General features: G+C 38.3%; 1 protein-coding gene and 1 long non-coding RNA gene across 2 annotated transcripts; both read left to right on the plus strand.

Annotated features, from left to right (window-relative positions):
* The first annotated feature begins 575 nt into the window (after positions 1–575).
* LOC147479634 (uncharacterized) lies at positions 576–1,166 on the plus strand. The gene has a single exon (XM_086578460.1). It carries the CDS (start codon positions 576–578, stop codon positions 1,164–1,166), a length of 591 nt encoding a protein of 196 aa, XP_086434586.1.
* Positions 1,167–6,942: 5,776 nt separating this feature from the next.
* LOC147479635 (uncharacterized) lies at positions 6,943–7,405 on the plus strand. The gene is made up of 3 exons (XR_015203966.1): positions 6,943–7,029; positions 7,130–7,265; positions 7,337–7,405. It is a non-coding gene; the product is annotated as an uncharacterized LOC147479635 (long non-coding RNA).
* Positions 7,406–22,632: the final 15,227 nt, after the last annotated feature.

Genomic DNA, 22,632 nt, shown 5'->3' on the forward strand with positions numbered 1-22,632 from the left:
GACGGATATTGCAGCCGGGGCTAAGCCCGAGGCAAGTTAGGCGTATTATTCTGCCCTCATCTCATCAGAGAAGTCCACGGCATATGTATGAAATATACCAAGATTCAATGGCCATCACACGGTATAATAAACATCCGGACATCTTTATGACGATCAAAAATCAAAGAAATCCAAATTGCCGGAAATTCAATGAAAGGTCATCGAAATCAACCCGACAAACTGTGTTGGTTGCCGCCGCTTTTGATCTTAAGCGAAAAGCAATCATGGAAGAAATATTAAAAAAGGTGTGTTTGGCGGGTTCGTTGCACGTCTACACCATAGAGTTCCAAAAAGGGGCTTGCCTCACATGCACGCTCTTATATTCCTTCAACATGAGGATAAGATCCGCACTACTCAACAAGTGGATCGAATTGTATCTGCGAGATTCCGGACCACGATCGCATCCTACTCTCTTCCGACCGTTATGAAGTGTATGATTCATGGTCCGTCGCGGTGCTTGAAAAACCAAACGCCACTTTGTATGCAAGATGGGCGGTGCGGGTTCCATTACCCACGGGAATTTGTTGAAAACAACGATGGATCAAGAAGGCTACCCTCTTTATATCGTCGCAACACCGGAGAGTTTACAAAGCGCGGCAAAGACCACGATTGGCAACCAAAATGTAGCTCCATATAACCCGTATCTGTCTGAAAAGTTTGACTGCCACATTAATGTTGAAGTGTGTGCATCAGTTCGTGCAGTCAAATATATCCATAAATACATCTACAAGGGTTTCGACAAAACAACTATCGTCTTAGCAGGCGCCGATGATGAGATTCAACAATACATTGATGCAAGGTATATCGGGCCACCAGAAGCTGTATGGCGTCTGTTAGAGTTTAGGATGCACGAGGAGTTGCCCAATGTTGTTCGGTTGGCAATCCACTTGCCTGGCATGCATCGGGTTCTTTACAGCCCAAATGAACCAATGGATGAAATTATTACTAGAGGAGAGCGTCAGGAGTCAACTCTCACTGCCTTCTTTAAATGTTGTGCTGCCAACCCAATAGCCCGAGGGTATACTTATCCAGAGATCCCTCACCGCTTTGCCTTCAACAAAAAATTCAAACAATGGACACTTTCGAGAATCAAGCATCTTCTCCGCTATTGGTGGGATGTATTTTGAAAGCCTAATGCCGAGAACGATTCTATCTACGGTTGTTGTTAACAGTTGTAAAGGGCCCCACATCATTTGATTCATTGAGATTTGTCAATGGTGTTCCATACAATCACGTTCAAAGGAGCATGTGTCGCCCGAGGCCCTCTTGGAAGATGATGCGAGTGGAAGAAATGTCTTGAGGAGGCCTCGAAATGAGCACCGGTTATCAATGCGTCGGTTTCAAAGATTATCCTACTTGGTGCTCTCAACCAGCCCAGAATTACTTTGGGCGGATTTGGCGTCCATATTTGTGATGACCTTTGCCTAAGATGAAATCAGTTTTACTTATACAAAATCCATCTCAAGAACAAGTTAATTCTTACGGCTTATTTTTATTGGATCAACTTCTTATAGAAGGTGGGAGGAGCCTTTCAACTTCCCGGACATGCCATTGCGAAAGAAAAGTGGGGAGATATTGTCCCCATAGGCTTATTGGGATCGGCAACAACTCCAACATGAGGGGACTGCAACAAGAGGCGATACTAATATTAGCCGTCTTAATGGAAAGCAACGCTACCGCTTTTGACTTCGATGGCATTCCGTTCACAATGCGAAAGGTAGAGTTTTTTTTTTTAAATGGGGCTGCAGGGATCTTTGGAAAAACTTTTCCAGCAATACCATTCGCCTCGTCATGTCGTAGTGTTGGAAATATCGTTATTATGGTTGCTTCATCGGCATTGCATCTTTATTATTGGTGGTGGTAGAACTGCTCACTCAACCTTTATCTTGCCACTAAATGTGTTTGAAGACACCATGTGTGGTTTTTCTAAGGACTCTTTTGCAAGCGGACTTTTCAAAGAGACCAAACTTATTATTTGGGATGAAGTCCCCATGCAACATAAACACTTTGTGTTGAAGTTCGTTGATCGATCACTTCAAGATATATGTAGTAACAAAAAACATTCTACATCACCGTCATTCTTAGAGGCGATTTTACCGGACTCTTCCTGTTATACCAAAAGGTGTCCGTGAAGATTTTGTTCTTTGCATCACTACTGGAGGTCTTTACTATGGAGACATGTCCAGGTTTTGCATTTGGTTCATAACATGCGTCTCCGACATGTCGAAACCGGACAACATCAATTTTGCAAATTTTCTTCTGAGAGGTTATAAAATTATTTTGAAATATTTTACTTTTGAGCAGGTTTTCTCACAAATTCTACACATAATGACTAAATTTTCTCCCTTTGGTTGATTATTTAGATTGGCACAAATCCAACCGAGACAATCGAGTTACCATCGGTGTTCAAAACTGTTCGAACCTTGAAGACCTCATTGACTCTGTTTACCCAAAATTAAATGTGGAGGGCACCGCTTCAATGAAGTTTTTAAGAGAGCTACTATTCTAGTTTTTAATGACGATGTCAAGGAGATTAATGAACAAGCCTTAAATTTATTCCCCGGAGATGTTATTGAATATCGGCTGCAGATAAAGCTATTGAAGGAGATAGGGACCCTCGGTCACAAGAGGCGAGGGAAGCAACTCATAATTCACCTGCAAATCTCAATGGGTCTCATTCAAAAGCAAAAAAAAAAAAATGGCAGCTCTAATACAGGCGTTGGTGAGTACCCAAGTGAGTTCTTAAACTCCCTTGATCCATCCAGTTTACCTCCTTTCAAACTAAAGTTGAAGCGTGGAAGTCCATCATGTTGCTAAGGAATATTAAACCAAGAGATGGGCTCTGCAATGGAACGGCTAATAGTTCTTCAATGTGCTACCGTGAGTGATTCAAGCTATGATTATAACGGAGACAAAACAGGCCGACCAAGTACTTCTCCCTAGAATATCTTTGGCGCTCTTCGACTCTGAGAGATGGCTGTTCCCTATGACTAGGCGGCAATTCCTATAACGACTTCGCATCACGGGATGACGATTAATAAATCCCAAAGGCGGTCAAATCAAGTGCGTTGGGATAGATTTACGGACGCCCGGTATTCATCATGGACAATTATCGTCGCACTCTCGAGATGCACATCATCAAAAAGAATTAGTGTCCTCCTTCCACAAGATGCTTCTGGTTGTACTACAAATATTGTCTACCCAGAAGTTTTGCTATAACTATAGGTATGTCGTCCTAATAACTCCTGAACAATTCTAGCCGTCGTGCTGTCTTGGGAAATAGTTGGTTTTCTTTGTAATTATGCACTTGACACTATACATGCTGTTGTAAGTCAACCGTTTCACTATCGTAGCCTTTTATAGGTGTGGCTCAACTCATTCCTGATTTGAGCCTTTCTCTGTTCAGGTTTTTTTCCATCTATCCTTATCTAACTTATGCATTTCATAACTGAGTTACTTGCAGGCTAAATGTTTACAGAAAGATAACTTCTTTGTAAGCATTAGCTTTCCGGGCATGAGAAGTAGGCATTCTTATTCTACATGGACTTCAGGTAATATCACATGCCTAACAAAAACTTAATATTATTCCACCCTTACTCTTAAAAATGCAGTGCATTTACCCATATTCACGGTTGTCAATCCCGCCAACTGTATGTGGAGATAACCTGTTTGATCCATCGATTTTTGGTGTTTACCTGTTTTTTTTAGCAGACGGAATAAACTGCATAATTGAGGCCTACTCTCAAATTTTGTTGGTTGGCATGTGGTCAATACATGGTAGTTTTCCGAAATGGTTCTGTCGATAGGTTTTTGAAATTTGCGTGTGGCCTTAACATGCTAGGATCACCTAATATTATTCACATTTAATAAACTTTTAGAACAACTTTAACCACTGACAACGGTACTTGCTGGACCAAAAAAACCACTTTGGCAAAAACAATCTAATTGCTTTTGGTCATGGTGTCTCCCGTTCTGAAAACTGCCTAACTGAGAACCCTTGCTCATTTTGCTAAATTTATCGTTTCCGATTCCTACTATCGTATGATATATTTCCATTCGCTTTTGTTTGTTTAAACTTGGCATTTGCAATTACTTGATATTATCCTGCAAAAAAAATGTTGTTTTCGTTTAGGATGCAAACCATTTGTCATTTGTCGGCTTGGTGTAGGGTCTTATTTAATTTCTTTGCGCTTGATGTAGGGTCTTATTCCTCGCATTTTGGTTTGATTTAATCTCATTGGATATTATTCATTGTGTGTCCAACACTTTCCTCTGAGACATGATTAAAGCTTCACTATAGAATACCACAAAGCCTAGAGATTTCTAAAGGCCGGAAGCAGAATTTGGTATGGAGTCAAGTACCCGAAGTGTTCTTATGGTGTGAATTAAACAAACCGTGTCTTTTCGACCATTTCTTTCCCCACCACCACAAGAGCAGCCCGGTTGTTATTTTAAATGCAAAAAATATTGTTTCCATTCTAGGTCCGGCATTATTTAGTCTATGTTGTTTGCTCCTTCCGAAACTTACTTGAGTACCCGACATTCTAAACAAGCTTAGTTGCTAACTTATGGTGCCCGATGGTAATACTCTTGCAATGTGGACGGATATCTCACCTTTTAAAAAACATGTTTGTGTTCATGGCATACTAATATATATGCGCTAATGTGGTGCAAATATTATAGTATTGTTTTTACTAAGGATTATAAATTAAATTAGTTAAACTTGGTTAGAAGCGGGGCATCAATCACACCATGTCCTCATTGAGTCCCTCTTACAGTAGACCTTAGTTGCACCCGTTTAGAATGGGTGGCAAGGGCTTTCGGTGTGCACTCTTTGTCACGAAGGTAAGGCCCGACGCCGAGATTTACATGCATCCTAACTTGACTAAGGAAACTAAATAGGTTACTTAGCTTTACATCACATTAACCGGGGAACCTTGAATTGTAGTTTGGGAATATGGAATACCAGAAATAGGCCCAACTTTGTGAATGCTACACTTTAAAGTGTTTGCAATCATACCCGACATCATGTCGAGGCAGATCCCACTGGAGCCTATGCTTCCCAAAGCCAAGGCGCCCCTTCCATAACAACACTTTCGATAGTGCCATTGTGTGTGCTCACCCTCGGCCGGACTATATATGGCTGCTGCCCCAAGATTATCTTTCATGGAACCTTAAAAGCGGATTCAAAAGCAAAATATGGTATTGCAAAGCAGACTTTACGTGAGAGACCTTAATGCGAGGTTTTCAAAAAAAATATTCCGGTATATATGCATAACTGTTGAGCAACCATACAAATGAAGTTGGGCGACCTTTCGAAAGATGTGAAGCGACAACTTTGCATCCCCTTAGTGCTTGAGTTCTTTCTCCTTATATTTAGTAACCCATGTTATAGGGAAGCCCCGACTTTGACAAGCGGGCAAAGCAATATTCGTGAGTGGTAGTTGGTGTGGGAGTGGGAACCTCTTTATTTCTATTAAAGTTGAATGGTATTAATATGTGAACAAACTATAAATTGCAAAGCGTAAAGACCGAGAAAACCCAAACCCGTGCGCCTTTCTTCCTATCCTACCTCACCCAAAATTCAATCGGACCTTGACCTTCGTCTTCTTCAACGGTTATCTTCATATTCCACGTTTAGGCGCCATGTAATAGATGGGCCTATTCTCCTTCCCTCTCTTTCATGTATCTTTCTAACCTCTATAAATTCAGTGGTTTTTCCTTCCGTCAACATATGTTCGACTTCTTCACACCAAGAAACTTTCTATTATCTGAGAATCGGTCATCGGGTAATCCCTTTCTCTCTCCATTTCTAAAAATTATTTATTTACGAGGGGACGCTTCATTGTTAATTTTGCCCCTTTCATTAAACTTTGCAGCTACGGTCGGATGTCGGATGCTAACTATCAAGCTCTTGATAAAATCCGCAATGGATCGGCCGCTATAAAGTTTTAGACCGTGCATCCACAAGACTCGGGAATCGATCAATTTGAGTAATAAGTACACTAGGGAAGTGCTTAGCTTGGAGTTTCTTCGTTTGGATGCAAAGGTAATTACAATACAATGTGCCGTCTATGCAAAAACCAGAGAAAATCCCTTTAAGCTAATTTATTCACTGCCTTGGCTATTTTCAAACATATATATCAGGTACTCATATTCATGTTGTCCCTCTTCAAGAAATATTTTATGGATTTTGGAGATATCCTTCAAGGAATGTGTTAAAGGAAGGGAATATCTACACATTAGAGAAATTCGACGTTTGGTTTGCAAAGAGTTATAGGCGGTTGAGCATGATCACAAGATCTTTTTCAAACCGGCACATTGATCGGCGCCAATTAATGAAGAAGGTATTGACATTGCAAGGCACAAATTCGCCTTCTCCGGTTTGACCATTTTCAAGCCAAGTTGGTGACAAGACTCACCTAATAGGTTATATTCTTTCAATGGCCACTTACCTTTGTTAAATCAGCCCTTTGTTGGTTGGCTTTCTCTTGACATTTTGGCTTTTTCCTGACATTTATGTTACTAACAATTGTAGACGTGATTGGCCTACTGAAGAGCGCCGGCAACATTACACCCAAATTTGGGATGATTTTCCAGAGATTGTTATCATGGACAAGAGGTGACTTGCCGTCCTTACATCTTAAATGACCCGGTATGAATTCTCCCTTCTAACACAGTGATCCTATTATCGATGAAATGGAATTGACTATTACATTATGGGGTTGGGTTGACGCCCGACTTCACGAAGACATTTTCTCACAACAAAGTGTTATTGTCATTGCAACTTCACTTTCACGCCAAAGAAATTCAAGGTTAATAATTTTTTGATTAACACTATTGGAATTAGTTTTGTAGTGCTCACAAAAAATAGCTACAAGTGTTTGGCGTGTACATATTGTTAGGTAAAATTTGTCTTTCATCACTTTCAAAGGCAACAAAGGTCTACCTCAATTTGGATGTGGCCGATGTTACTGCCTACAGAAACAGGTTTATCTATCCTGCTCGCGCGCCAATTCATTCTTCTATCATACAATTTGATCATGTTGCCTCTTACTCATGTCCTTTGTCACATTCCTTTTCATTGCAGTTTGGAGGGTACCCACATGCAGATAGACCACCTTGATCCATCTACAACATTGGGCCTTTCTGAGGAAGAACTGCTTAGAAACCGTAGGGTTTCGTTAGACAAATTAAAAGAAATGGGTCTAGATGAATCCCACAAGGTAACGTTCTCCTTTTAGGTTTCTTGTGTTTCGTTTGTGATTCATTAATGGAAATGATTGTCTTAAAACAGGGAGAAACATATACTTGCAGAGCAACCATCTGGATATATCTTCAACACAAATTGGTATTATAATTAGTGGCAAAGAAGCAAGTGTAACAAAAAGTTGCGACAGAGTGTGCCGGACCGGGGGTTGAAGTTGGCAGCCCGAAGTGAGAGGTGACTTATAAATTCCTTATCCAACCAATTCTTTGTTAGCTTAACTATCTTTGAAACTTTATTTCAAATGGATGGTACATGCTACGCATGGATGTAGAAGATCCGTGCGGGGTTACTTTCTATTTGTCGCATTTGATAGAGAAGTCAATATCTTATTCAAAAGCCGGTTAAGGAATTGGTTGACTCCTACAAAAGGCAAGCCCACTGCAATTTTACATATCACCTCGGCGTTTGTTTTTTTTTTCAAAATGAAACAAAATAACCTAGGTCTAGCCAATTTGAATTATCTTCTCACCGTTCACAGAGAATGGGCCCGCAGTGTCTGTTCGGACCGCGATGGAACAAGTTCTTTGGAAAAGAATTCATTTTCCAAGTTAAAATAAATTACTACGACCAAAAATAAGGAAAACCAGTCTTTTGTTATCTACAAAATTTTCCCAACTCATTTGATGATGACACGATAAAAAAGAAACCATTGAAAAGGTGATCCTCTGTTCCCCTTTACTAAATTTCATATTAATTCACCTTCATTCAACTAAATCTGGTTCAATGCAGGATAAAACAAACCCGAAACTGATTTAGATGATGGGCTTATTGGAGTTGAGGTGTCAAGCCGGGCTATGGAATCTAGAACTCCCCTAGCAAAAAAAAAAGATAATGTAGTGGGTAAACACTTATTCAACCATTTTCTCCATTTCACTTATACTCACTTGCACTACTCTATTGGTTTGTTTGTAAAGAACATAAAACCAATTGCTACACCTAATTATTTTCTTCTCCCCAATGCAGGGACATGTGCAAGGCATCCATCAATCATGTGACCATTTTCTTCCTTCTATGAGATTTTGTGCTCACAAACTTCTCTTCCTTCAGCAGTCCACCTTTCAGATCTGCTGCGTTTTTAGTTTGCCTCTGTGTGACATTGTTAGACACTATGTATTGTCACAAAGTTTCTTCTACTTTAAGCCAGGATGTGTTCTTAATTTGTGCTGTGTTTTTAAGACGCGATCTCTTATTTAATTTGATGTATGCTTGGGTTTGATTTTTTATAATTAATTCTTCTTGGTGCTATTATCCCCCCTCCCCCCGTCTTTTTCACCCTATATTGTTTCGCTTGCATACCATGAGCTAATTTCTCCTCCCAGAGTTAAGCCCCCCCTGCAATATGGTTTAACCGCTAAAGCAAAGGTAATGCCTTTCAACACGTTTCGCTTCTTTCGCCCAAGCCATTATGGTTAGTCCATCCGCTTTTTTAGTATATATTCTACAAGCATTATTGACTTAATTCTCCTGTTTCTCTTACTCCAAAATCTGTAAGCGTTAAATTATGCATTCAGGCTGTACCTAGCGGAGAACCTACTTATGCTAAAAGGGTTGACACCCCCACAGTGCAGTTATCAGAGTTGTTCAGAATTAGATCTCCTCAGAGCACTATTCACCAGCCTTCCTTTGCCCGGGTATGGTGAAAGTTGTTGCCTGCCTTGCGAAGCTTTGAATTGTTGTTTGGGAATATGTGATACCCGAAATAGGCCCAATCGGAGGTTATGTAAATTCATGCAGTCGATAAGGTTAGTGAAATTGCCTTTTTAAATATATATACGAAGCTTTTACGGTTTGAGAATTTCTTATTCCTTTTTTTCTTTCTACTTTAATTTGGTTCTCCTTTTGTGTATCTAAGTACATTTGGCTTGTTTTGTAATATTTTGAAAATGCACAACAGTGATGATCCAGTCACCATCGGCGTCGGCCCCCATCCGGGCCACTATATCAATACGCGCATAGGTCCAATCCGGATATAAGCATCTCCATGCCGGTAAAACCAAGCAAGTGTCCTTGATAAAGCTGTTATTGCTGTCCCCATCAGACATGACATGAAGATTTTAAGCCGATGCAAGAGCTCTTTCCTCCCTCACCGCATCTGGGACATTCTGCGGCAAAGAACCTCCCATACCGAAATGGCTTCCTCCTTGAGACCTGATTTGTTAAGAAATCAATAACAAAGATCAACAAGCTCTTTTTGCTCTCCCTATCCTCCCTAAACCCTAAACCTTAAACCGCTCTCTTTGCTCTCCCTAGACTTGGTCTTAACCCTTCTCTTCGGACTTATACTCTACTCCTTAGTCAGCTGGCTTTAATAATGCCGCGATTACTTCAATGATATGGGTCGGTAGTTAGCTCATGGCGATTACCACCCATCCATCCCGGCATACCTTTCTGCAGTCCATATAACATCATGATTGCTCTTCAAGCATTTTCATCCGAGGTAATTTGCACGACCATAGCTGTGAATAAAGCCGATTATAAGTTACCACGCTTAGGGGCGGAACCATCCTCAACCATTTCATCAAGTAACCTTTATTTATGGCATTGAACTCTCATGACGGACTAGGATGCCAACCATCGTTATTGTAACTATGTTCATCATGCTTAAACCAGGTTGGCATTTGAGATGTTATGTTATGTAAATCGAGGAATAAATGTTTGGAAGATGAGAGTTTTATTATAAAAAGAACCGATTTTTATGTGTGTGTTGGTTCATCTTAGACATGTTATTCAAGATTTATACCCCATTAATTTGTATCAAAGGGGTGAAACTTTGAGAGCGATTTCTAACGGCCCTGTAGTAGCATTTGGTCTGAAGTGTTCGGTATGGTGTGGAATATCAAACTATCTTTGGACAGTTACTTTCCCCTGACCTACGCGGCGATCCCATCTTCGTTACTTGAAATGCCCATATATATTGTTCGGTTACTATGTTTGTTGTAGTTTAGTTTTTTGTGTGCTCCTTCCGAAGCATACTTTAGTGCTACCCATTTGAAACGCGACCGCCATATCTATCTCATTGTGCCCCCGACTCTAATACTCTTGCAATATCTAAGGAGGCTTCGCCTTTCAAAAAGTCTGTTTGTGTTCATGCCATGCTTACATATCTCTCATTATGTCTTGCAAATATTATTGTATTGTTTTTAAGAATATTATCAATAAGATGAATTCGCCTGGTTAAAGTAGGAATCGGCTCCACCATGTACTGGATGAGTATCACTTCTTTCACCTTAGTTCTACCCATTTAGAATATGAGTCAAAGATTTTCATTGTTGAACTACTATGTGAGGGTTAGCCAGCGCTTAGATTTACCATAACCTAACTTGATAAAAAAAACTAATTTGGTTAGTTATCTCTACATCACATTAACTAGGGAACCTTGAATTGTTGTTTGAGAATATGTAGTACTAGAAATAGGCCCAAATTTGAGCATGCTGTAATACACGGTACTTATAATCATGCCCGACATCATGTCAAGGCAGTCGCTGAAGCCTACAATTCCCCAGCCAAGAACTCCATTTCCATAAGAACCCACATATAACAATATTGAGTATGCCCACACTCGGCCTATAAATATAGCATCCACTTTAAAATTATTCCAAGCCAGGAGCCTTCAAAGAAATTTTCAGCACCAAAATGGGTACAATTTCGAATCGATGGTTTTAGAGCATAACCGTTTCAACATTGAAAAAAAGAAGGGCAAAAAAAAACACACATCGCTGCGAACGGCACTGCCATCGTGTTCAAACAGATCACGCTTACGAACTGCAACATACATCAAATTGAATGACATGTTATTTAATGCTTCAATTACGCTATGAACAAAATGGAGGGCTTTTACTTCCAAAACGCGGTGACTTCAAAACCACATTAATACCCATAACTAAAACACATTAGTAATTAAGTCAATTAAAACTTAATTAACATTGGGTTTCACTTTTTCGTTCCGTTAAGCTCTAACTCTATATAAATCAGCTCTAACTCTATATAAATCATTTTCAACCCGATAAACCACAAAATTTGTTAAAAAAGTTTCCCTTTTCTTTTCCCTCTTCATTGTGGTATGTTTGTATGTATTTTTAAAATATTTTCTTTCTAAATAGTTTTATTTTTATTTTTATTTTTTCCTCTATTATTAACCATTAATCATAATAACCTTTCATTAATACAAGCTATTAATTTATACTTTTTTTTCGATGGAATTATTCCTACCTCATTCCTCTCAAATATTTTGATTGAATTAATATTTTTCTTTTCAGAATGGATAATCATGAATCATACCTCCAAATACATGCAAGCCATCATCAACATCCTCTCAAGACAAATTCACCATTTATAAGGCCCATAACACCTCAATTATTACAAATCTAAAAGAGTGAAATATGTTTTCGACTACATCTACAAATTAGCACATGAAAATAAAGATCTGGGTTGGGAGAAGCCAATCGCAAAAATGACCCGATATAGAACATGACTCAAATTCCATGGGCTGACATCAATTAATTTGTAACACATCACGAAGTTAAACTCAATCATCACTTGCCACTATCTTACCTTCAACAAACAAATTGAAACTTTTTTTCTTATTACCATTATTTCCCTTTATAGTCAATTTATACATTATTTTATATACTCTAAATGCTTTTCAATGCCTTGGCAAAATATTTAGTAAATAAAGTTACCCCAAATTGCATCCCCAATTAAGTGTTTTTTTGCTAATTACACTTCCCATGTTGCCCACATTTCAAAAAAAACGATCAAACTACAAATAATATATCGTTAGTTTATATTATATAAAATCGACTTTTTAGCATCTCTTTGAATATCGACCATATTCAAACCCAAGGCGTGCATTGTTAACATATATATATATACAAAGTCGAGGCCTATAACTAATCAATGCATTATACTAAACAAACTGAAAAAAAAAAAAAAAGCATTGCAACTATATAATAAGGTAACAAAAACTACAAAAAGTATGGATGGTTAATACACCTAATAATATTAATTTATGCACTCACCGCGATGGGCTATGGGGATGGATGCATGCATGCAATAAACAAAAATGCCTTGTAAGTTTTATGTACTTTACAAGTTTAAAGAAATCTTCTCATCATTCAGGGTATGAAGAAACAATGTTATTTGGTTCCAAGTATGGAAGATAAGCTCATGTGATCTCAGTGAGATTGCTGCTCAATTCGATCTATTGTCCGCAATTCAATCTATCAATCAGATTTTCACATGCTCAGAAGGTATAAAATTCCTATCATTTATTCATCCCTATTATTTATGTATGCGATTGCATATTGGCCGGGTAGAAACTTCCATCATCCACTTTTACTTGCGGAATTGGACCTTCATTGACTTTTAGATAGCATAAATTTCGTTGACTTTGAGGGACTTCAATGATGTCAATCACTTAAAAAATTCACGCTTTGGTTTTGTCTTCACAATTTCGAATCACCACGAGCCTCAACTCTAGTGGATTGGTTACGTAAAGTATGTCTTCATAAAATCCGATGCGGTGGTCGAATGGTAGTGGGTATGTGAAAGGCGAGTTGGGCATGAATATTGCTTGTGAGTTTAGGCTGATGTATCGGGAAGAAAAAGAGTTAAAACCTTTGGAATTGTTGTTTGGGAATATGTAATGCCCAAAATAGGACCAACTTTGAGCATCTTTGCAATACAAGGTTCTTTATAATCATGCCGACATCATGTCAAGGCATTCGCTGGGCTTCTACAATTCCCGACCAAGAACTCCACTTCCATAACCACCCCGTTCAGTTACGTATTGCTCACATGTTGAAGAATTAAAAGCACCTACGATCAGGTGTTCTTGACCCGACCACGAATATAGCTTCGAGCCTTCATCACATCTTTTTTATATAAAATAGTAAAACTTTTCACAGGTTACCAAATGCATGCTGCTCGAGCAATTCCAAAAGTCGCATATAAATATCTACAACATATATATATTACATTAAGTAAATTAAATGCATATGAAAAGTTAAATTATAACTAACACAAATAAGTTCACCAAATTATTCATACCTCATGAGGGAGATAATGCGCAGCTACCATTTAACATTCTCTTCTCACACACATCCATCAACTCATCTTTTGAAACTTCGTACTTCCTCCATCTCATCATGGAAAAGAGTTCCAACCATTGGAACTTCTATAAAGCGTTTTCAATCACTATTTTGTCCGACACAATCCACAAACTTTCTGATCTTATATTGAATACTGCCCAGCGAAGTGGAATATCGCTTCTCTACCTAACAAAAGTTGATGAACAAAATTGATATTTATATAACAAAAATTAAATAAATTACCATACAAATATCCATATCCTTATACTACCTCGTCACTTTTTAAGTATCACAAGTTCCTTAGGCCATGCCACAAATGGAGTTCTTGCATCTTTTAACAAATACATGTTCATCGCCGTTTAATTTGGGAGAAAAGCATCACCACATGTGCTTTATTTATTGAGACCTTCATATATGACTCTCCCAAGGCATGTTGTGAAAAAGATCCTCCTCGCCCCTTCCTTGCTAAAACCACCTTCCCGGCAGCAATGTTGTCTTTAGATCCCAATGCCAATCTACAATCTTGGTCCTATAACAAATAAACAAAACAAAGGCAGGATTATCTAGTAACAAATTTGACACAAACATTTAATCAACCTTTTAATTAAGAAAATATTTTTTTTACCTTCCCATCTTTAGCTTTAAGTTTTGGAATCCACAATGCTCTTTCCGTTGTCTATTTTTGACTATACAACAAAGTGTACATCAAGTTAGTATATGTGAAGCACTTGGAATAAAAGAATGAAAAAACTACGTATCATTCCTGCATTTACTCCTATAACAAATAAGCAAAACAAAAACAACATTATCTAGTAACAAATTTGACACAAACATTTAATCAACCTTTTTTTTTAATTAAGAAAATATTTTTTTTTACCTTCCCATCTTTAGCTTTAAGTTTTTGAATCCACAATGCTCTTTCCGTTGTCTATTTTGACTATATGACGAAGTGTACATCAAGTTAGTATATGTGAAGCACTTGGAATAAAGGAATGAAAAAAGCTCACATTATCATTCCCCTGCATTTATTATACCACAATGAATATAACATGGTTAAGGCAACTATAGAATGAGCTTACGTACATTTTTTGACTTAAGTTTTACTGAAGTCACACCTTTTTGTTGACCACCATCTTTTCTCTATACATTAAATATGAGTTTAGTTAAAGAGAACACTTGAAATATGTAGAAAATCAAAAATACAAATTTAAAGCCAAAAACTTACACCTTAGAACTTGCCAATCACCTTATGCCTATTATCACTTTTGGCACTATTAGATTCCACATTTTCTAATGGCAACGAGTTGACGAGTTTTGGTCCTTGCTTGAACAACTTCGCTCAACAGTTAAATAAATCATTGGTGAATTAGTCTCACCTTGTTCTTTAAGCACATGTAGCACCAAAATTTTCAACTTCGTTTGAGCTTCTTTCTCTTTTCAACTTCACTTCCAAATCCTCGTGATATTTCTTTGATCTTTTATTAGGAAGATTGAAGTACATAGTGGGAGTCATTATATTGTCCACCCGCCCTAACTCAACCACTAGGCTCTGGAGTTCCCAATGCCATAGTAAGTATGTCATTCTTTCCTTCCGTTGCCAAAACCCCTCCTCTACCTTATTTTTTTTTCAGCTCCTCCCGCAAAATAGATATAAAATTCAAAATCAACGAATGGCGACCACAGGCTGTTCTAAGAAGAGGCGAAGGCGGTGTTTTCAAGATTGTCATTGTTTTACTGCAAGAGTAGTATATCGTTAAAACCATCATAGAAAACTTAGTCAATGTGGCAGGAGATAATGTCGATATGTAAATAATTAAAGCTAATTTATGATCCGGATTATTCTTACCTTTCTTAGGAGAAGAAGATGAGTAGATACCGATATATTGGAATTGTAGATCTTGCCAACACCTCAACTTCAGTTGGCGAGATCACGTGTCAAGCGATGTGGTGACTCGAGATCTGGTGAAAGTTATGGTTCAAGCGGATTGTGTACCATATCTTCATAACTTCGATTAGGCGGCTCCACTGTTTGTTTCCACCGCCTCAGGCTCGAGTAAAACCCATCTCAACTATAGTAGCAATAGTTGCTTCATCTGGAGGTGGAGCCATACTTATTCTATATCTATACTATAATAAGAAAAAAGAAATATTACTTTGTCAAGTAGAAAATAAGATAGTATTATACTATTATAGGTAAAGGTGGTTCAATTGGATGAACTAACCATAAATAGAAAAGTATCTGCAAGAAATTGACCAAGTTAATGCATATAGAGTCCAACTTAGCTCAACACCCTTTGCTTGAGGTGTTGTTAACCTCAAAGTTGTGATCAAAACCCTACGATTAAGTGGCACAAGTGTGGGCAAGACATGAATACCACAAGACCAAGTCTAACATTTGGACAAGGCGAGGAAAATATCCAAAATGGCAAAACCGCGGTACAAGAAGAGCAAAATCTGAAAATAGTGTAAAGATCTCATTTATAACTGTTTGAACTTGCGGTAAATACATATATCGGTAGAGTTTAATTACGTGATCGCGGCATACATGCGGTAGACACCGCGATAAACATCGCGATAAATACATGCATTAAATACACATGCATTACATGGTACACATACGATTACACGATGCATACGATCACGATTACACATCGCGGTAAATACATATATCGGTAGAGTTCATCCAATCCTATAGACAATGATCCCGGAGCATCCCGGAAAAGAGCCCGTACATGCGTCACGGAAGTAAATATTCTTACAAAGGACCTCAAAGCATTGCAATCCTTAACGGCTGCGGGCCTTTGTTATTCAAGCACAATGCATCCAAGCACTGTGGTATGCATGCAACGGCTTGGCAGAGCAAATAACACCACCCATTCTGACCTCGGGAAAGCGGATGGCAAATCGGTGACATCTAAGGCATCAGGGAAAACAAGTAGGATCTATGAGAGTCGGAATAAATAGAACGTTATCGAATAAATAGGCCCGGTGGTATGCAACCAATCCATCGAATAAATAGGGCTGTTATCCATTTCGCCCGCCTTCGACATCGACAACTTGTTTTCCCTTACCAAAAACTATGAGAGTCTTCACCACCTTTCTTTGGAGCCACTTTCAATATAACAAACTTCTGTCTTGAGGCGAAGCAATAGTGTCGTCTAACCCCCAAGTCTCACGAGCGGTCACAGTTCTTTGGGTTGCTATAATCCATAAATGCCTCAAGAACATGAACTGCGGTTACCGACCAAATGTAAATGTTGGGGTTCGGTCTTTAAGAAGAGGAAGAAGAGTAGGTATTAAATCACTGCTTCCGCTTCAATCTTGAGCAACCGAAGAGGATGAAACCAAAATGTTACTAGCGACATGAGAGCCTCGTAAAACAACATAACATTTTGAGTAATCACCGGTGATGGAATCGATAGTCTTACGCATGAAACTTGGTAGAATGCCACGGTGCCCACCGGATGTGATAGCGATCAACCGCTGCTTGGCGTGATCTATCTTGGCAAAGGGCAACCAATGCTAGAGTAGATGAATTCCGGATCTTTTCGAACCATACCTTCATAACTTCGATTAGTACCATATGATTACCTATAGCGGTATTATAATGTAACTCGGCGTAAACTTTATCTAATAATCAACGTGTCTTTGTGCGTCAAAGGTCTCTGCATGTCGATAATTCCTCTCAATTTTAAGCTTATAAACAAAACTTCAATTACAAGTTTCAAACGATTAATAAAACAAACCAACTGCTCACTATAAATATTTCAATTTCGTTTACAACCTAAACTTTAGATATGGAAAATGGTGCTAATTATTATAATATCTAAACTTATCACGGATGACAATCTATTATCAATTCAACATGTCAGTCCCTCCTCCGTATGATATGGATGATCTCTAACAACATGCACACACTCTCCATTTTAAGGGATTCGGATCCTCAATGATGCATCCTCACGAACCGGTACAAACCATTTTACCATCGGGGAATAAAATCACCACACGCGTGCGATGTTTACTATGACCGGAAAACATATTCAAAAGACATTCTTGTCTCCATTCCACATCCATCTTTGTGGAATCCTCTAAACCAAATAAGACCACATATCCTCTTGGATGCCACCTAAGCCACTCAATACCCCCTCACGGACCTTCAAGTGTACACTTGAGACTACACAAAGTGATGTCCCCACACTTGAATAAGTCCATCAAACCCTCGAGGCGAGGAGCTTCCGTCGGAACTAAAGGCAGTTGCTTGCTTTGGCTTACTCAATAGGGGATACCGATCTTTATTTCGGGTATCGTCGAGGAAGAAAGATCCTCCACTTAAAAAGGAGAGGAAGCTTTCAAGAAAGGAAGCCTTGGAGGGATAAAAGCGGTGAAGTCAAAGGTAGCAAGCAAAGGCTGTGAAAAGCCATGCCCGTAGAAGCTTTGAAAGCTATCTCTCAAAAGGGTTTGGAACCGAACCCCGATGGAAAGGTGCCTAGAAGTGCCTACTACTAGACTACATTCAATCTCAGGCGGGCGTTCATCGTTATGCTTGCTAGTTCATTCGTAAAAAAAATCATAAATCGAAGCTAGATCAAGCTAGATAGGGAACCACATCATCTAGATTAGTACAAAAATACATCAATATATCAAGCTAGGTATCCTACACAATATCAAATATGCTTCCATGAACACACATACAATGATGAGCTTGATACTTACAATCTTTTGAACTACCTCCTTTGTGGCATCATCGGCATATTCACCACTTTTTGTCTTGTCGAAGCTAAGCATACAAAAGAGATCTATCATCTTCATCAATAGGTATCCCAGCTTCTATCTATTATCAATTACAAATAACCAAACCAACCAAGTAATATTAGATTACCTACATTGGTTTTATCTAACAAACTTAAATATAATATCTACTTACCATCTTATCGACAAGGCCATCATAACCTAATTTGCTTAGTCGATGGTTATACTTGTTCAAGTTTCTTCTTTCCAATTGAATCTTGCTTAGTTCCTAACAGCCCAAATGAAAATAGTATATTAGTTTATCACACCTTAACAAAATTATAAATTTATTAGAAATGAAAATTCAAAGGAAATGACGGATATATACGGAACTCTTCCGATAACCTTATTTTTACAAATTTCTCCCAATCTTGCTTCTTAACATTAGGATAGATTTTTGGTGGATTCATTAGATCGGGGTCATCTATGTAAGGTATGACAAAATATTTTGTGCAATAATTCTTAAATTTCATACATATCTTACCACATTCTTTGCCAATCCTTTTTTCTTAAACTTAGGATCTGCCTCAAATTTTTCCTACAAATAACCAAGGCAGAGATGAGTCTACACTTCTATAAAGACAATAATAATAATTCAAAATCAGTATAATAGGCAAAACAACGCTTACCAGCACTTGAATCCCATACATCATCTTTTATTTGCTTGTCAACTTTAGTCCGGTTTGGGTACTTTCGATAGTGGAACCATATTTTTAACTAGTGTGCCAACCCAATTCTTGAACTTCGCCCGAATAAATGCACCTTTGATCTTTCCTTTTCGCATTAAACTCCACCACAAGCTTACCTTTAAAATGCTTAGTGAGTGAAAGTTTTTAGCTTGACCCTAACACTTGTAATATTGTCACCTTCCTCGATTGGATGCTTCCTTTTTTTCTGAGATGATTTGGCACTTGTTTTGGATCCATATCTAACTAAACCTTACAAAAAAACTATAGAATAGGAAAATCATTAGAAGATGACATTGATCAGTAGCAACAAGCATGTCTATGGCAAAAACTTGATATCATAATTTGAAACCGAACCAAAATAATCGTAAGGACAATACATAAATGACAAAAGTTGGTCACAATCTCTTATTAACAAACCAAATATCGATTCCACCACAAAAACAATGAAAACTAATAAATCAAGAAGTTTCTTTATGCTCAACCCAAGTGCCCTCTCATAATCTTCCGCGGACGTAAAATGGATTGAGATTAAGTCATTAACATCGAATGAGTCAACATTTGGCAATTCAACAAAATTGTCATCTCGACATGAGCATCAACGAGCTCATCATGGATTATCGTCATCGTATTAGTAAAAGCATCTTTGAGGAGATTCTACAACAAGCGACCACGTTGGGTCAAGTTGATCAGTACATAGAAAACTTGCTCGGCACGAGAAGCTAGGATGAAGGAATCAGATTTATAGCCAACTCTACCAAGATCCACTAAAGTGAAACCCATGTCATCCTTCCTAATTGCATTCTTGCTATCAACCCAGTCACACTTGAACATTGGAATCTTGAAATTTGTATAATCGAGCAACCATATTTCAGCAATAACACCCGTAAAAAGACATGTTCGAAAAAATTGGGTTTTGATCCTTTAGCAGAACCACGTGGTGTTGTTCTTTTGTCAAACTCACGCCACTATTTTGATTTACTCAAGTAAAGCGTCTTGCCGTTTAATGACAAAAACGATAACCATTAGTGACATAGGTAGAATATTTGTAAACATGTGCCAAAGGCCCTTCGATACCCACTTCAAGGTGTTTGACACCTTGTTGTCGAGATTTCCCCTTTCCAAAAAAACATTGCATTGTTGTGTAAACATTTTAGTCCTAATCTAAGTTAAATTAACATACAAAAAATAACAAAACAAAAAAATACCAATTTATAATATACCTTGTCTCTAAGCCAATCACTAAATGAGCGATTGTGTTCGGCATGCAACCATGTGGGTTTTTGATTCTGAGGTTGTTGTTCTTTTCCGGATAGTTCATATGTTCTCTATCATGTTAGGCCACAAAATAAACTAGTTAGCTATCGAATCGAAACCAAGGAACTAAAATAGACTTTTAAAGTGAACAACTAAAGAAACCTTACTTTCGATGTAAAATTTGAACATCTCTTGTGTTTTGCAACACATAGAGATGTGCACGATCCAATGTTTTCTATCTACTTGACTATGGGTACTTCCTCGGGGAAGATTTCCAGATGATATCAAATATGTGGTAGTGTTATCTTTACGGAGAGGAATCTCAATTGCATCTAAGTCGGGTAAAATTAAGCTACAAAATTTAATTGCTTCCTCTGCAATGTAATTCTCGACAATACAAGCTTCGGTCGATTTCGATTACATTATAAAGCCCTTTAACACGGTCATGTACCTAAGAGATTGAACAATAGTAATGTTTATAAAGAAAAGCATTAAGAAATATTGAAGGGTAATATATAATTCATTGTACCTCTCAAATGCATACATCCATCGGTAGAATCTGAGGACCACAAATATCAACTTCTCGACAAGGTGCAATTTAGATGAATCATAACGTCGAAAAATGATGGCGGAAAATACTTTTCGAAAAAACATCTTTGTGAGCACAATGTCTTCCTGAATTTGAGGCAATTTTTCCTTATCTATTACTTTTCGCAAATAGCCTTAAAAAAAGAACATAGCCTAATAATTACACATCTCACATTCTTTGGCAAAATTGTTCTTATTGCAACCGGAAGAAGTTCTTTGCATCAAAACATGACGGTCGTCTGACTTCATATTTTGCAGTTTTAGATCTTGCATCGAGACAAAGAGGCCTAAAATTGAAGAGTATCCACTTGGGACTTTTAACTCATGCAAAGTTTTGCATAGTCTTTTTCTCATCTCTAGATAGTGTGTGACAAGCCGGAGGCAAGAACGATCGCTTTTCCCCAATTGTTGGAGCCAATTACGTCCTTAGACCCATTTCTTGGAGGTCAAGAGCCGAGACTTAATGGTGTCTTTATTTTTTACGTGGAATGTTAAGTAGGGTCCCAACAATGCTGTCACATACATTTTTCTCCGTGTGCATAAAATCCACATTATGTCGGAGTTCTAGATATCTCCAAAGATGGAAGCTCAAAAAACTGATTTCTTCTTAAAACAATTGGTAGCACCGTAATGGTTCCCTTTGTTCCCCATATGCCTTTGATCCCTTCAACTTCTTCTAGTACTTTCAAACCAGTTAAGGGTTCAGGTGCCTCCCGCCCTACTGTTTTTACCATTGAAGGCTTTTTTGTCTTCGATATGGATGATAAGCGTGGAAGAAATCTTCTATTGGCTGTGTATATCGTTCTTCCCAGTGTGCTTAAGCCTGGTTGAAGGCGTGCCCTCGCCCAAATAGGACAAACAAAATAACCTTTCCGCAGTGCACCCGGAAAAGATTGCTATACTGCGGGGAAGATCATTGATTGTCCATAACAAAACAGCTTTAAGTATAAATGATTCATGGCGGTACACATCATAAGCATCCACCCCTATCTCCCACAAAACATGTAAATTTTGTCAACCAAGGGTGCCAAGTAGGCGTCGATATTGTTTCGAGTTGATTTGGACTGATATCAACATCGTAAGCATCATATACTTTCTTTTCATGCATAGCCACGGTGGGAGGTTGTATGTGACCACGGCATAAGGCCATAAACTATACTTAGTACTAAAGAGTACGGTGTGGATTGACTCCATCGGGCTGAAAGTGCTAGGCGAAGATTTCTGGATTCTGCGCAAAATTACGGATATTTTTCGTCAACCAACTTCCATCTTTGGAGAGTCGCTGGGTGGCGATCTTACCATCAACCACCCTTTCATCGGCATGCCATGTCATTGACTTTGATGTTTGGGCAGATTGAAACATCTTCTTGAATCTTGGAATTGGTGGAAAATACCACAAAACTTTTCTTTGGTACTCCACCGATTTGTTGGTCACTCTCTTGTTCTCTTTATATCTTGAGACTCCACAAATAGGGCACATAATTTCATCTTTGTATTTATCACCCCTATAGAGTATACAATCATTTGGACATGCATGTATTTTCTCGTTACTTCATCCCATAAACAGATAATGTCTTCTTGACTCCATTCAAGGATTTCGGCAAGAGATTTGGTTGAGGAAGCATTTGTCCCAAAAGAGCTTCAATAACCCGAAAAACTTGTGTCGGACCACCCACTATTTGCTTTCAGATTAAATAAAATGATAACTATTGATAGCTTTGTGAATTTTGAGCAACCCTCGTACAAAGCGTTTGGCATCTTCAAGCAATTCCTTAAATTTCTGGGATCGGTCGTTATAATGGTCCTCTGCGGCCTTCGCCATTTCTCTCATCGTTCAACATCTTGAGAGTCTCAATCTCATCATAATATCCAACATCTTGAGAGTCTCGGTCTCATCATAATGTCCAACATCTTG

The sequence above is a fragment of the Coptis chinensis genome, chromosome 8, assembly GCF_015680905.1.
Source record: "Coptis chinensis isolate HL-2020 chromosome 8, ASM1568090v1, whole genome shotgun sequence".
Classification (NCBI taxonomy): domain Eukaryota; kingdom Viridiplantae; phylum Streptophyta; class Magnoliopsida; order Ranunculales; family Ranunculaceae; genus Coptis; species Coptis chinensis.

Bases quoted from the DNA above. Each gene is read 5' to 3' on its own strand.
- LOC147479634 (XM_086578460.1), top strand. From the start codon at position 576: ATGGATCAAGAAGGCTACCCTCTTTATATCGTCGCAACACCGGAGAGT.